Source organism: Tursiops truncatus, chromosome 18, assembly GCF_011762595.2.
Source record: "Tursiops truncatus isolate mTurTru1 chromosome 18, mTurTru1.mat.Y, whole genome shotgun sequence".
NCBI lineage: Eukaryota > Metazoa > Chordata > Mammalia > Artiodactyla > Delphinidae > Tursiops > Tursiops truncatus.
The window spans coordinates 77,029,332-77,043,160 of NC_047051.1; the positions used below are offsets into that span (position 1 = coordinate 77,029,332).

Below are 13,829 nucleotides of genomic sequence, written 5' to 3' on the forward strand. Positions count from 1 at the left end.
CACAGGCATGACTGAAGTGTCCCAAAGGCAGCGCCAAGAAGCCACATGTCCAGTCCTAGGCGCCCGAGTCCACGCTGTGCCCACCCTCGGCTGCCCGGGGCCCGGCTGTCTGCTACAGAGCTGGCCCTCCTGTCTCTATGGCAGGAAGGAGGGACACACACTTCCTTCTAGAAGGGACGGTGCCAGGAGGAACGTCATGGAACTAAATGGAAGGAGCAGTTGTATTTGCTCCATGAAGTTGTTTTGTTTTTTGGTTTTTTTAGCAAGAAATAATGTAAACTAAAAACATGGAAGAAAAAGTTCCATCTTGAAACATACATTTTATTTCTCAGACTACTCTCAAACTGAAGCTAAGCTCACCGACCACACCACACACCCCTCATGCCCCTGCTGGTCGGTGCCAGTGCTCAGGAAGCGCACGAGCCCTGCGAGCGGAGCACAGGACCAGCAGAGCTAGAGGGACATCGGCTTGGTGACGCGACAATTTTCTCTCCTTGATTTCATCTTCCCAACGTTCTGTGAGGATTCAACACATTTCCTCTAATGTCGCTTATTCTTTTAAAGAGAAACTGTAAAGCTCTTTATCATGCTGAAATCTACTGCACGTCTACAAAAAAAACCCTCAAGAGCCTTCTTACTTGAGCAAGTCCATTAAGTGCCTGATGAAGTCTCCTTGACCCAGCAGCAAGTACCGCCGCATGGCCTGCATGTGGTCCAGCAGGCTGTACTTCTTATTCAGAACATCCAGTAGGTACTTGCTGGTCTCAAAATAAGCCGCGTCAATTTTCCCCTGAAATGCATTTTCCAAATCTGTGAAAAAATCTGCAGCTGTAAAGAACAAAAGGGAAAAGTACACATACGTACATAATCTGCATCTTACGAGGAGGAATGAGACTCACACACACAGAGTCACTCTACACCCGCTCACAGCTTCGCTGACAGCCAAGGGCGTGGTCAGGAGGGCTTGTTTGTGCTTCAGAATAACGGGCCCATTAAGAAAAACCTATTTTAGTATTGCTGCTATTCTAGTTATACATTACTGCGGAGAAACTAAGGTGTCCACAGTGAGGAAAACGTAGTTTTCTGTAGAAGCGGAGGTCTGACGGTGCAGTAATGTGAGGACGCCAGGCGCCGAGCTGACCACGGTCATATTGCGGGGATGGGGTAGGGGGAGGGGCAACATACATTTCTGTTGATCTACGTCATTTTAAAAATGTCAATATCTCCCCCCGGAAGTGTTCTTACTGTACCAGTGTTTGATTCATGAAGGGTTTTCACGCCAAAGAAAAGGTCTGATGCCAACCAACGGCAGCCAAAGCGCCTGTCAGAAGACACGCGACCCAGAGGCTGCTGGCCAGTCTCTGTTCCATAGGCTCCCACAGGAAAACATTTACCCTTAACTCTCTAGCTCACTTTTAAATTTCCAAAATTTCTCACATATGAGAAATATGTGACTTTTCCCACTGCTTTTTGTATCATTCCCAGCAGCCCTCCCGAGTCCGCATCTCCCGTCCTCCCAGCGGTACTGGCAGCCAAACAACCTTCCTCCACAGAGGGCAGCAGTGGAGGGGGCAGGAGTCGCCGACGGAGGCCCCGCGGTCTCCTGCACACCCGCCACGTGCTGGGCGCTGGGCGCTCGGCGGTGCTGGCCTCCCCCGCGGGTCTCCACAGCAGGCCGGGCACGGCACTCGTCCTCCCTAAGTGCTATCTTCTCCGGCCACTAGGGAAGCGTCGAAAGGCATCAAAACAACTCTTCACCTGGCTCTTCCTCCTTCTGCTACCTCTTCAGCACAGGTGTTTCCAAAAATTCTGTACGGGGACCTCCATATTCTAAGAACTAACCTGGCATCTCTGAATCCCTAAAAAGTTTACGCAGAATAGTGCGCGTCAAACACACCTGAGACGGGGAGCCAGAGGGGTGAGAGGGAGACGTGTGTGGCCCGCGGCTGCAGCCGCCGCCTCGCTCTGGAGCCCTGGGGCCCTGGCCTTAACCGCATGGCGACACAGCTGCAACCACATCTCCCGTCAGCCCTGACCTTGCTCTGGATTTTCAGTACAACTCCAGCACATTCTGGAATCTCCCCTAGCGAGTCCTCTCAGATGCTGAAAATCAAGCTGGGCCAAAAGGAACACAAGAAGGTGCTCAGCATCACTAATCATCAGGGAAATGCAAATCAAAACCACAATGAGACACCACCACAGGCCTCGCAGAAGGGCCACCATCGAAACGTCAAGAAATCACAAGTGCTGATGGGGGCGTGGAGAGAAGGGAGCCCCAGTGCAGCCACTGTGGAGAACAGTACGGCGGTTCCCAAAAAAATTAAGAACAGAACTACCACACGACCCAGCAATTCACATCCAAAAAGGAAATGAAGTCAGGATCTCAAAGGAATCTCTGCACTCCGTGTTCACTGCAGCATTACTGACAAAAGCCAAGACATGGCAACCACCAAAGTGTCCACGGACATATGAATGGATAAAGAAGATACAGTGTACATATCCAATGGAACATAATTCAGCCTGAAAAAAGAAGGTACTTCAGCCATTGGTGACAACGTGGATGGACCTGGATGACATCATGCTGAGTGAAGTAAGCCAGACAGAGAAAAGAAATACTGTATGATCTCACTTACATGTGGAATCTAAAATAGTCAAACTCATAGAATCAGAGCGTAGAATGGTGGCTGCCAGGGACGGTGGAGAGGGGGAAACAGGACGGTGAAGGTCCAAGGGTACCGAGTTTTGATTATACAAGATGCATAAGCTCTGGAGACCTGTATATACCAAATGGCACAGTGCCTACAGCTAGCAGTACTGCACTCTGTGCTTCAAGCACGTTATCTGTACACCTCATTTCATATATCACTTTCTACCATTTACTACTTACTGATTATTTCACTTTTTTGTACGTTTGATCTCCATTCCTAGATCACAGTTCATGAAAAGCATCATCATGGTGAATTCATACCATCTCCCCTATAGCTACCACAATGCCTCACACAAAATAAACTTGAATGAGTCAAGACAACAGTATAAGGAACAAATGTAGCCAAGACCCGACAGCTGTCCGTCTAAGTCAGCCACACAGAGAATACATGAAATTACTGAGGATGGGGCAGGCAGCAAATGGGGGAAATGGCAGAGAGGACAGTAGTAAATGAGGGAAAACCACAGAGCGGTTAACACGGTGCGGCACTCTGAATACATAAACGCTGGGAATCCACGCTGATTTCTGAACAAGCCTCTGAGTTCATTAGCAAGTGTTTCCTTTATTTCCTTACTTTGGCATACTGTCACTGCATCATAAAAAAAGTAACACAAGTTACCAAGGAGAGTAAAATAGCTACACCTAGTTATTGTTTAACTGTATAAGAAAGGAAATTCAAAATTTACACAGTAATAGGTATTTTATATGTGTCACACTGTGTACTAAGGTATCCTGGATAATAATTCAGAAAATCTGTCAGTCCTATTGAACGAAACGTACTTCCAGCAATATATAGCACTGTCACCAGCACCATCACCAACGTCACCCCGACATCACCACTATCACCACCACCACTACCATCACCACCATCGTGCCATCACATTATCACCACCATCCCTATCACCACCGTCATCGTCATCATACCGTCCTGGGGTGATTCTGCAGACTTGGTCACAGCTATCATCTTTGTAGTGGGCGTCTGGTCATGACAAACCTGGTGCAGGAAATTTATTGATTTTCCTATCAAAAGGACCTAAAAAAAAGGAAAATATTCTAGTTACCTTTATTCAAAATTAAAACGATCAAACATCCAAGCACTACAAATATTCATAAGCAACAAATTATTCTATTGATTAAAAACTAAATAATAAGAACATCTGGGATAGTATCAAGTGAATTTCAGGAACTGAAAAAATTGTTATTAACAAACACATATTAATGCGTTGAGGCAGTCAATTAACATATACTTCACCTCAAGAATGTAAATCCTAACATGCCACAAAACTGTGTAACTGAAGACTGGTTTTGTCACCGGATGCAGGTAAATACAGCATTAGCACATCACAGTCACAGCAGCCCCACCCTACCTTCCTGGACTGGTCCATCGTCATGAAGGATGGGATCATTGATTTCCTCAGGGTGTACTTGTCGTGCCACAGCCGGTCTGTCTTCACTGTTGGATCTGATGCTACGAAAAACTGAAAGGAAAGAGGCAGTGAAACATTAAAAAGTGATATTTATGGCGAAATATTAGCTAACAGCAACATCAAGAAACAAGTAATTCTAGGAAGCAAAATTCTCCAGATATTGGGAGGCTTACCATTTATACAATAAATCTTATTTTAAGAGGCATTCTGATAGATCTCTCTAAATGGAATCACTTATTCCCCACTTTTTAAAACCAAAATATAGTGAAAATAAGATAAGCTTTTTCTTAAAGACATGTGGTTGCCCGTGTAAATATAATATCAATCACAGCCTCTGCTGTGTACATCATGGATCTGAGTGCGAGGCCTGCCTAATCCACACAGACTCTTCCCACCACCTTAGGAAAGGCACACAAGCCTCTGGGGCTGTTTGAATATTCAATTCAAGCCAATTCAGAGTCTTCCTCTCCTCCTTCCACCAAGGAAGAGACGCTTCCATCAGCAGCGTCTCCTCCTGCCGCTGTGCACCGCCTGCAGAGGCCCCAGGTCCACCCGCAGCACTGCAGGAAGCGACCTGACCTTCGCGTGGCGCCCTCCCCCAGAACCACTGCGCTCAGAAGCTTCCCCTGTTCACTTCCTCCCCTTCCCTAACCCCACCCCGCCGCCTGTTCCCTGACATCCCAAAGGGCTCGGGTGTTAAGGAGAAAACGAAGCTGCTATGGTTTCCAGCTCGTTTGCTACTACACTGAGGCCACTCTCCTTTTTCAGTCATAGTCCTGACAGACTTGTGCTTTTATTTCTATAAACTCGATCTCTAAAAGCAGAACTGCTGAGTCAAAGTAATTTCTAATTTTCATAAACAATGCCAGATCTCCCTTCCAAACGGCCCTGCCAACTGACCCTCCCACCACAGGAAGCTCTACATTTCTGCATCCTTGCTCGGTTTGAATTTTGCCAATCAGGCAAAATCACGGTTGCTTGTCCTGTTCTTTCGCTGACAACAAAGGAAGTTGGGCCCACTTTCATAATGCTGATTACCACATGATTTTCTCCTGTGAATTGTCTTTTTATATCTTCATCCCATCTTTCTACTGTCTTTTTCTTACCAATACACAGAGGCTCTGTTATATAAGGGAGAGTGACCATTTGTGAATCATTAGGAATTACAAATGTTTCCAAATGAATGATCTGCCACTGTGTATGGTCTGCTCCATGTTTTGTCTTTTTCTTTCCGGGCCATATTGGTGACCGTCTTCCTTTACGGCTTCTGGGTCTCCTGTCTTCCTAAGAGCTCCCATCCTAGATTACGGAAAGATTCTCCACTATTTTAGCAAGCACACTGGGCCCTCCGTATCCATGGCTGGGGGCATCCACGGATGCAGAGCCCAGGGATGCAGGTAGGGTGGGCACCACACCATTTTACACAAGGGACTTGAGCATCTGCAAACATTTATCTGCGAGGGTCCTGGAAACAATGCCCCATGGATACCGAGGGACAACTGTATTCTCGCTGCACTGTTTTAGTTCCTTAGATCTTCCATCCCTGCACACAGTACACACTGGGGTCTGTTTCCTTCTGGGCTGCATTTTCTCTTTACTGGCCAGGCCAGCACCCTTTCCTCTGAGCTAGCGTCCTCACCAGGAGCGATCATTACAGTCACTTACATCGAAAGATTAAAAGGGGAAAAACTGACTCCACCAAGAGACGCTGAGGAGTGTCTGATAGTATGTTTACACCCGTCCATGGAGACTAGTTAGATGGACTGGAGCGCATCTGGTGCTTCGATCCATCTCGGTTACTATCCCTCCCGGCGTCCCGTTGCCCATCCTGGGAGGGCGGAGTGCCTTGAGCTGACGCTGCATCCTTCAGACTCCACGCGAGGTGCCTTCCCTGCTGCTGGCCTGATCCAGGCTCTAGGTTCCTAAGCGTTCATTTCTCCCCCGACCTAGAATCAGCTGCTTCTCCAAGGAGCCCCAGTCCCTTTTAGGGAGAAATGGCATTTGGACCACAGTCTGAGTACTTGGCAGTACTTTAAGTCAGCAGCTGGATGTCTGAGACGCAGCAATGGCCACGTTACACATGGCAGCTCGGTCCTCCCACTGGACTGTAAGATCCATTGAAGTCCTAACATACCTAAATGCCTTTTTGTTGATTTTTACGTAAATTCCAAATCACCAATTGGTGAATAACACACAACCCTGGCTACAAAGGTGTGTCTGCAGATACAAAATGGATTTAAAGAATTTTTAAAATATTTTTAGCAAATATATAGCAATACAAAATTAATAGTTTCCTAGCAAAAAGTAAATAACCAAAATAAACCTAAGGAAGGGGCTTGAGAAACAGAGGAGGGAGGGAGAGAGAAGACTCTAAAAAGAGCAGTATCTGTAGAAGAAATCAGAAATGTAAACTGCTATCACTAAGACATGGGGCCTACTAAACTGTAAAAAAAGGTATCTTTCTTATATTATTCTAGACCACAGAAGAATGTGCGGTACCTGTTTATTTAATGAATCTCGTTTAACACGAGCTAATCCTGATAAAAATAATGCCCCAAATGGAAACTACAGACCACCTTCATTTGTGAATACAGATGAAGAAACTTTGAGTGAAACATTATCCTTGCGTTACTGGAATAAAGTATTTTGGGGCACAACATACTTCTAATACACACTAAATGTGTAAAAATGAATTACAGAATATTATCATGTAGTCATTAAAAATGAAGTATGGGAATCCCCTGGCCGTCCAGTGGTTAGGACTCAGCACTTCCACTGCGTGGCCTGGGCTCAATCCCTAGTCGGGGAACTAAGGTCCCGCAAGCCACGTGCCATGGCTGGAAAAAAATTAATTAATTAATTAAAATGAAGTCTGTTAACTATCAGAAGCCATTCTGAGAATCTGATGAAAACTACAGATTTTCTTCCCAGGAAAGAAATGCTTATATCCACAAAATACACAGTTTTTTGTGCTATTCAGGAGTTTCAGAGATCACATTTTAAGAAGTCTTGGTATAGAAGAATAATGTTTAATGGCATGAAATTATTTTCTTTCTTTACTTCAAATAAAAATAGAGGTTACAGGACTTCCCTGGTGGTGCAGTGGTTAAGAATCCGCCTGCCAATGCAGGGGACACAGGTTTGAGCCCTGGTCCGGAAGATCCCACATGCCGTGGAGCAACTAAGCCCATGTGCCACAACTACCAAGCCTGCGCTCTAGAGACCCCAAGCCACAACTACTGAGCCCACGTGCCGCAACCTACTGAAGTCCACGTGCCTAGAGCCCATGCTCCGCAACAAGAGAAGCCACCGCAATGAGAAGCCCATGCACTGCAACGAAGAGTAGCCCCCGCTCGCCGCAACTAGAGAAAGCCCGTGAGCAGCAACGAAGACCCAACGCAGCCAAAAATAAATAAATTTATTTTAAAAACAAAGAGTTTACAAAATACTATGCGTGGTATGACATACACACACATAAAAATATATAAGAATATGCTGTAAAAAGGGATATACAAAAATATTAACAGGCTATAGGTTCATGAATATACAAAAATATTAACAGGCTATAGGTTCATGATGAGATCCAATAAAGTTTAATTTTCCCCTCTGTGTTTACATACTCAGAAACGTTTTAATTGCACATTTTTAAATCAGAAAAAAATACTGTTCAAAAGAACTGAGTAATTCAAGCCAATGAGTGAACATATGGTACAAGTAAGAATTTTTTTAGAAACACTGTTTTCCCAAGGCGATCAACTAAAAAAGACTTTTTTTTCCTGTTCACAGAAATCTACTCCCAAGGGTAACTATTTAAGGAAACAAAATTTCTAATGATGTTAAGGTCTTGTATTTGATCCTAGATGGTATGGAGCCAGCTAGGATCAAATAGAGCCAGTTCCCTTTAAGTAGGCATCTGAACAAATGCCAATACTTTTATGATCATGAGGACGAGATTGCTACATTTATTTCCAACTCATATTCTTATCTTTAGATATCAATTTAAATTCTGAAAGTATTTATTGATATTCCTTTCTTCAGTTTTTAAATTTATATTCCCTTTCTAATTTTAAACACATAACTAATGACTGCTTTCAGTACTATTATAATGAGGCCATCACCACTTTAACATAAACTCAAATCAGCCCTGATAGAAACTGAAGTGTCACAAGCTCACCATGAACAATCTAAGAGGTTACCCAGTCACCAGTGTGTCCGCTCTGCGGCTTGCCATTCAACAGATTAGATTAACTGCATATAAATTGTTATTTATCTGTTACTCACTTAAACAGGAGATCTGGTTTCTACCGACAACACACTAATTTATCCTGATAGTTGGAGTACAGCTGGATTTTTATCAGTACGAACAATAAGAAAATTTAATTTAAAAGATAAAGAACTCAGGCATTCAGTCACCTTTAGGAGTTATGAGAGCATCACTTCATCCGAGGGCAAAGCAGCACTCAGTCACCCCACTGGCAAACATCTAGAAGCAAACACCGAGAGACCTGGGCACACTTTAGGGTATAATTAATCTTGCGAAAAATATAGCTACGGAGGAAAAGAATCAAGGTCAGAATATAATTGCAATATGCTTTTATTCTACTGATGCGCTTCCACTCAAGGTTCTTTAATTTTCACCACTATGTCCAACACAGAAAGAGGTGAGGGAAAAATAAAGCATAATTGAACCATGATTTCTCATGAAGTGCTGGACGAACGCCAAGGTCTTCCTGCTAAGAACAGAAATAAAGAGGGTAAGTTCCTCAGCAAGCGACTTATCTTCTAAGACCAGATCCATTCATTCAGACCACAAAGGACCCCAACTTCAACGGGTCAACAGGCAGGCCGCCACCAAGAGACCCGCCTCTGGCCACGCGGAGAGAAGCCGGAGGCTCTGGACCAGGGGAAGGCCCTGGAGCCGACCAGGCAGGCTGGCAGACGACAGCTTTCAGGGGCGGGCGTCAAAGTGCCGAAGCGTAAGACAGGTACACGGTCAACCTTTAAATCCAGTAATTCCCAGCAAAAGTGTAAGCGGAACAAAGTAAGGAGAGGGCTGAAGGCGTCCACAGAGATAGTCGAAAAAGCAGCCCCTGCATTCTCTCTAGTTAGTGCCCCGACCTTCCGATCCGAGGATGCAGGTTTGGGAGTCTCAGCAGAGCGTTTCAGCTCACATTTGATCGCTGTCTGAAATTTTTCTAATTTTGAAAGCAAGAGTGTTGACTTTCAACTTTTCCCTTATTTTCCTGTTCCTAGCTGAAGGCCCCAATCCTTTATAGCTCTGACAGGTTTATCCGAAAGGCAAAAATATAAAACAAATTAGCACTGAGCTATCATGTTTACCTTGAACACACTAGCGTAATTGGTTTACCTCTCTCAGTTTACAGGGGAGAACCCATGTGAGCCATTAAATGCCTCATGATAGAGTTTCCCTAGATAGTCATTGTAGCAAAATGAAAAACTCTGGTTTCCTTTTACAGTCCTACTCTGTAAGAACCAAAAATAATTCGAAACTTCTCCCCAAACACTGAAAGTACTTTCTACACTAATCATTCAGTGCATCTGTAAAATCTTTTTTTTCAACTGAGGTATAGTTGATGTACATTATAAGTTCAGGTGTACAACATACTGATTCACAATGATTAAAAGTCCATTTACACTTATTATAAAATACTGGCTATAGTTCCTGTGCTATACAGTATATCCCTGTAGCTTGTTTTATACATGACCATTTGTTCCTCTTAATCATCCACTTCTGTCTTGCCCCTCGCCCTTCCCTCTCCCCACTTGTAACCACTAGTTTGTTCTCTACATCTGAGTCTGCTTCTCTTTTGTTACGTTCACTAGTTTGTTGTATTTTTTAAGTTCCACATATTAGTGATAGCATACACTATTTGCCTTCCTCTGACTTATCTCACTTGGCATAATGCCCTCCAAGTCCATCCACGTTGTTGCAAATGGCAAAATTCCATTCCTTTTATGGCGGAGTCGTGTTCCATTGTGTGTATATGTACCTCATCTTCTTTATTAATTCATCTGTTGATGGACACTTAGGTTGCTTCCATATCTCGGCAATTGGAAATAATGCTGCTATGAACATCGGGGCGCATGTATCTTTTCAATTCAGTGTTTACGTTTTTTCAGGTATATACCCAGGAGCGGAATTGCTGGCTCCTATGGTAGTTCTATTGTTAATTATTCTGAGAGCCCTCCACAGTGGCTGCAGCAATTCACACCCCCAGCAACAGTGCCCGGGGCTCCCTTTCCTCCGCGTCCTCGCCGACCTTGTTATTTCTTGTCTTTTTGGTGACGGCCATTTCTGACAGGGGTGAGGTGATATTTCACTGTGGTTTTGATTTCCATTTCTCTAATAATTAGTGATGTTGAGCATCCTTCCATGTGTCTGTTGGCCATCTGTATGTCTTCTTTGGAAAAATGTCTATTCAGAGGACATCTGTAAATTCTTACAGGTCTCTAGTCTTGCCTGCCTTTGCACTTCATCCTAATACAAGATAAACAAAATAAAAACTGGATACTAATCCCTGCACTGGACTAAAGGATCATATCTTTTTAACAATTAAAAGAAAAGTCCGGTCTTCCCTGGTGGCGCAGTGGTTAAGAACCCACCTGCCAATACAGGGGACACAGGTGCAAGCCCTGGTCCGGGAAGATCCCACATGCCGCAGAGCAACTAAGCCTGTGAGCCACAACTACTGAGCCTGCACTCTAGAGCCCACAAGCCACAACTACTGAGCCCATGTGACACAACTACTGAAGCCCACGCACCCTAGAGCTCGTGCTCCGCAACAAGAGAAGCCACCACGATGAGAAGCCCACGCACCGCAACGAAGAGTAGCCCCCATTCACCGCAACTAGAGAAAGTCCGCGCACAGCAACGAAGACCCAACGCAGTCAAAACTTAATTAAGTAATTTAAAATAAATAAATAAATAAATAAAATAAAAGTAAAATCCCAACTGGTGGACCCAGAGGCAGTTTTAATGACGCCACAGAAATAGCAAAGCTCAGAGGCCACCTGGAAGTTTTTCTTTCAGATAAAAGGACTGAAAACTCATCCTTGGGCTGCAAGTCAGTCAAACCCAGAGGCAGCCACGGTGGGACACTGAGAGTCGCTCTGCAGCAGGAGGGGGAGAGAAAAGCCTCCGGGGAACCAGGTAAACATGGGCGTTTCAAAGAGCTTCCTGGAAGGACCACAGGATGAAGCCACGTTACACAGGAAGTGAGCTCTGCAGAGCCGTCAACAAAGACCGACAGGAGCTGCACGCAGGGAAGTTACTGGGGAGGAGTGGACGGCGGGCCAGAGAAAGCAGGTCCAGGAGCCCCGCCAGGCAGACAGGGGCAGACATGGCCCCGGCCCCACTCTGGTCACATCCGCCAGTGAAGCCATCTGGCCCTGGACTCTTTTCTGGAAAGCTTTTTAGAGCACTGATTTATTCTCTTTACTTGTTATAGGTCTATTTAGATTTTCTATTTCCCATGAGTCAGTTTGATAGTTTGTGTTTCTACGAACTCTCTCATGTTTTATCTGGCAGAATGAACAAGCTAATTCTAAATCTATATGTAAGTAGAAATGTGCAGAAACAACAAGGACGATTGTGAAAAGAGCTGCTCCTACCAGATATCAAACTTTAAAGCTACGTTTAAGTATTACTGACAAAGAAATAGCAAACCGAAAAAAATAGTCCAGAAACAGACTCGGGTGTAAACGGGAATTCAGTATAAGATAAAACATGGCAAAACCAACATTTGGAGAGCATCCGTGAAGCCTCTGATTCTCGGTACTATTCTTACACCTCTAAGTCTGAAATAATGTGAAAACAAACGGTTGAAGAAAAATAATTAAAGGAAAAAAGTGCAATTACAGATACAAGATATCCAAATGTATAAACCCATCCCATGATTCGACTCCTAAAAAGTCAGACAAATCCACAGGACAAATGGGGAAACAATACAAACAGCAATTAGTAGGACAAATAAAAATAACCGATACACATGAAAAGCTGGTCAATCTCACTAGTAACCAGTGAAACACAAATACATAAATACCATAGGAGACGCCACATCTCATACATTAGATTAAAAACACTTTTACTCAGGTTGGGTAACATGAAGTGCACACGGGAAGGAGGAATAAGCCGACGGGGGCGCATGGAGTGTGGGGACCGGGAAAGCCACCCAGCGCTCGAGACGGAGTCATACCTACAGCTGTGCCCTCCCCACAGCCGAGCCAGCCCATCTCCCAGGACTGACTTCAGAGAAGCTCATAAACACTCCCAGGGAGGCACATGAAGTGGTGTTCACTTTAATAATGTGGGTAAGATTTAAAACTAAAAGAACATAATCTGCTCGGATAGGAGAGCAACATGTTAGGCAAAAGGGCCGTGTCCAGGCAGCAACAGTTACAAGCCCAACCCTGCACAGGAGGCCTACAGGGCACCCTGGGGGCCTCCACAGCACACACACACACGTGGATGCCGCGTGTGTCCCCAAAGCACAAAACAGTACCACCTACGGTCAGATCTGCTTCCATGATTGCTTACGTGCAATTTCACCCGCGAAAAACTAGGTGAAAACAGGAGCCCAGCCACGTGGGCCACACGAACATCCCCACAGACGCACCTGAAACTGCCCTGCCGCCTTCACCCACTCGTTCCAGCAGCCACGACCGTCCATCCTGCCTCCACCCGGGCCCACAAGCTAATACCAGGGCTTTGTCAAGGTCAATGCCGTATTTACTCTAGAATTTGCCCATTCCTTAACCGTTTAATATGTGTTAGAAACTGTGCTACAGCTTCCATTTAATTCCTATCCTTTTTTAATGTAACATAATGACAAGGTTTTTGAGTGTGGTGCCCCTCACTCTACTTTTTGTCAGAGTCTGGTTTTTACCGTATGATTTTGCATAGCAGTGATTTTTAGGGACAAATATGTTACATTCTGGGGGAACTAACTGTATTTCAATAGGTACATATACACATATACAGATAACTTGTCTCATTAAAATTGTCAGCACCACAGTTAACCAGATGAGCTCAGTTCACACAGTAATGGTGCAAAGCACGAGAACACGTACTACCCCCCCGCCAGCAAAACCGGACTGAGACTGGGGACCCCTAGTCCGAGCTTTGCCGCCAGCTTGCTGCTCAACAGGGACAAGCGATCTGCCCTTGCTGAGTCCCCACCGCTCAGACGGGGGTGACGATTTCTCACTGGCCAAGTGCAGCTCTGACTGAAGCAGAGCAGGCCAGGCAGGCCAATGAGGTGCGGTGGCGCCGCCGTGAGGAGGAAATCGTTTCTGGAACAAATCAAGAAAGGGTAACTGCTCCCACGCTCCTCAAAGCCGCGCCTGAGAAGGGGCCGCGTCCCTTACTTCGTGGTACGTGTCCTCGAGCTCGCCGTCGTAGATCCACCGGTAAAGGAAGCTCAGGACGGGGTGCGACACCAGGCTGAGGATGTGCTGCACCAGGGACCTCATGGAGGGGTCCCCCGTCTTGGTGTAGGCGTGGACGGCTGAAGCCAGCTCACCTCCCTTCCTTCCTGGGGACACAGCAAAACATCCACGTGGACACTCACGGCAGAAACCAACAACTGAACACTACCGCAAACGGCCAAGTCGGAGATGAAGTGCGGCTGCTCTCTCAGTACCGTCCGGACGCAGACGCAGCGGCCAGCACGTGA

At 45.4% G+C, this 13,829-nt stretch overlaps 1 protein-coding gene across 5 annotated transcripts in view; it reads right to left on the minus strand.

The window, feature by feature from the left end:
* The window catches only part of TUBGCP3 (tubulin gamma complex component 3), a 60,947-nt gene that overhangs the window by 23,972 nt on the left and 23,146 nt on the right, over window positions 1-13,829 (minus strand). For 4 of the 5 annotated variants that reach the window (XM_073795422.1, XM_033843890.2, XM_033843888.2 and 1 more), the window contains 4 exons: window positions 13,522-13,688; window positions 4,075-4,185; window positions 3,632-3,740; window positions 639-828 (listed from right to left, as the gene is read on the minus strand). In XM_073795422.1, the coding sequence (XP_073651523.1) occupies window positions 639-828; window positions 3,632-3,740; window positions 4,075-4,185; window positions 13,522-13,688 (577 nt within the window). The remainder of the gene's footprint in view (window positions 1-638; window positions 829-3,631; window positions 3,741-4,074; window positions 4,186-13,521; window positions 13,689-13,829) is intronic. The other variant, XM_033843889.2, reaches the window with a different exon arrangement.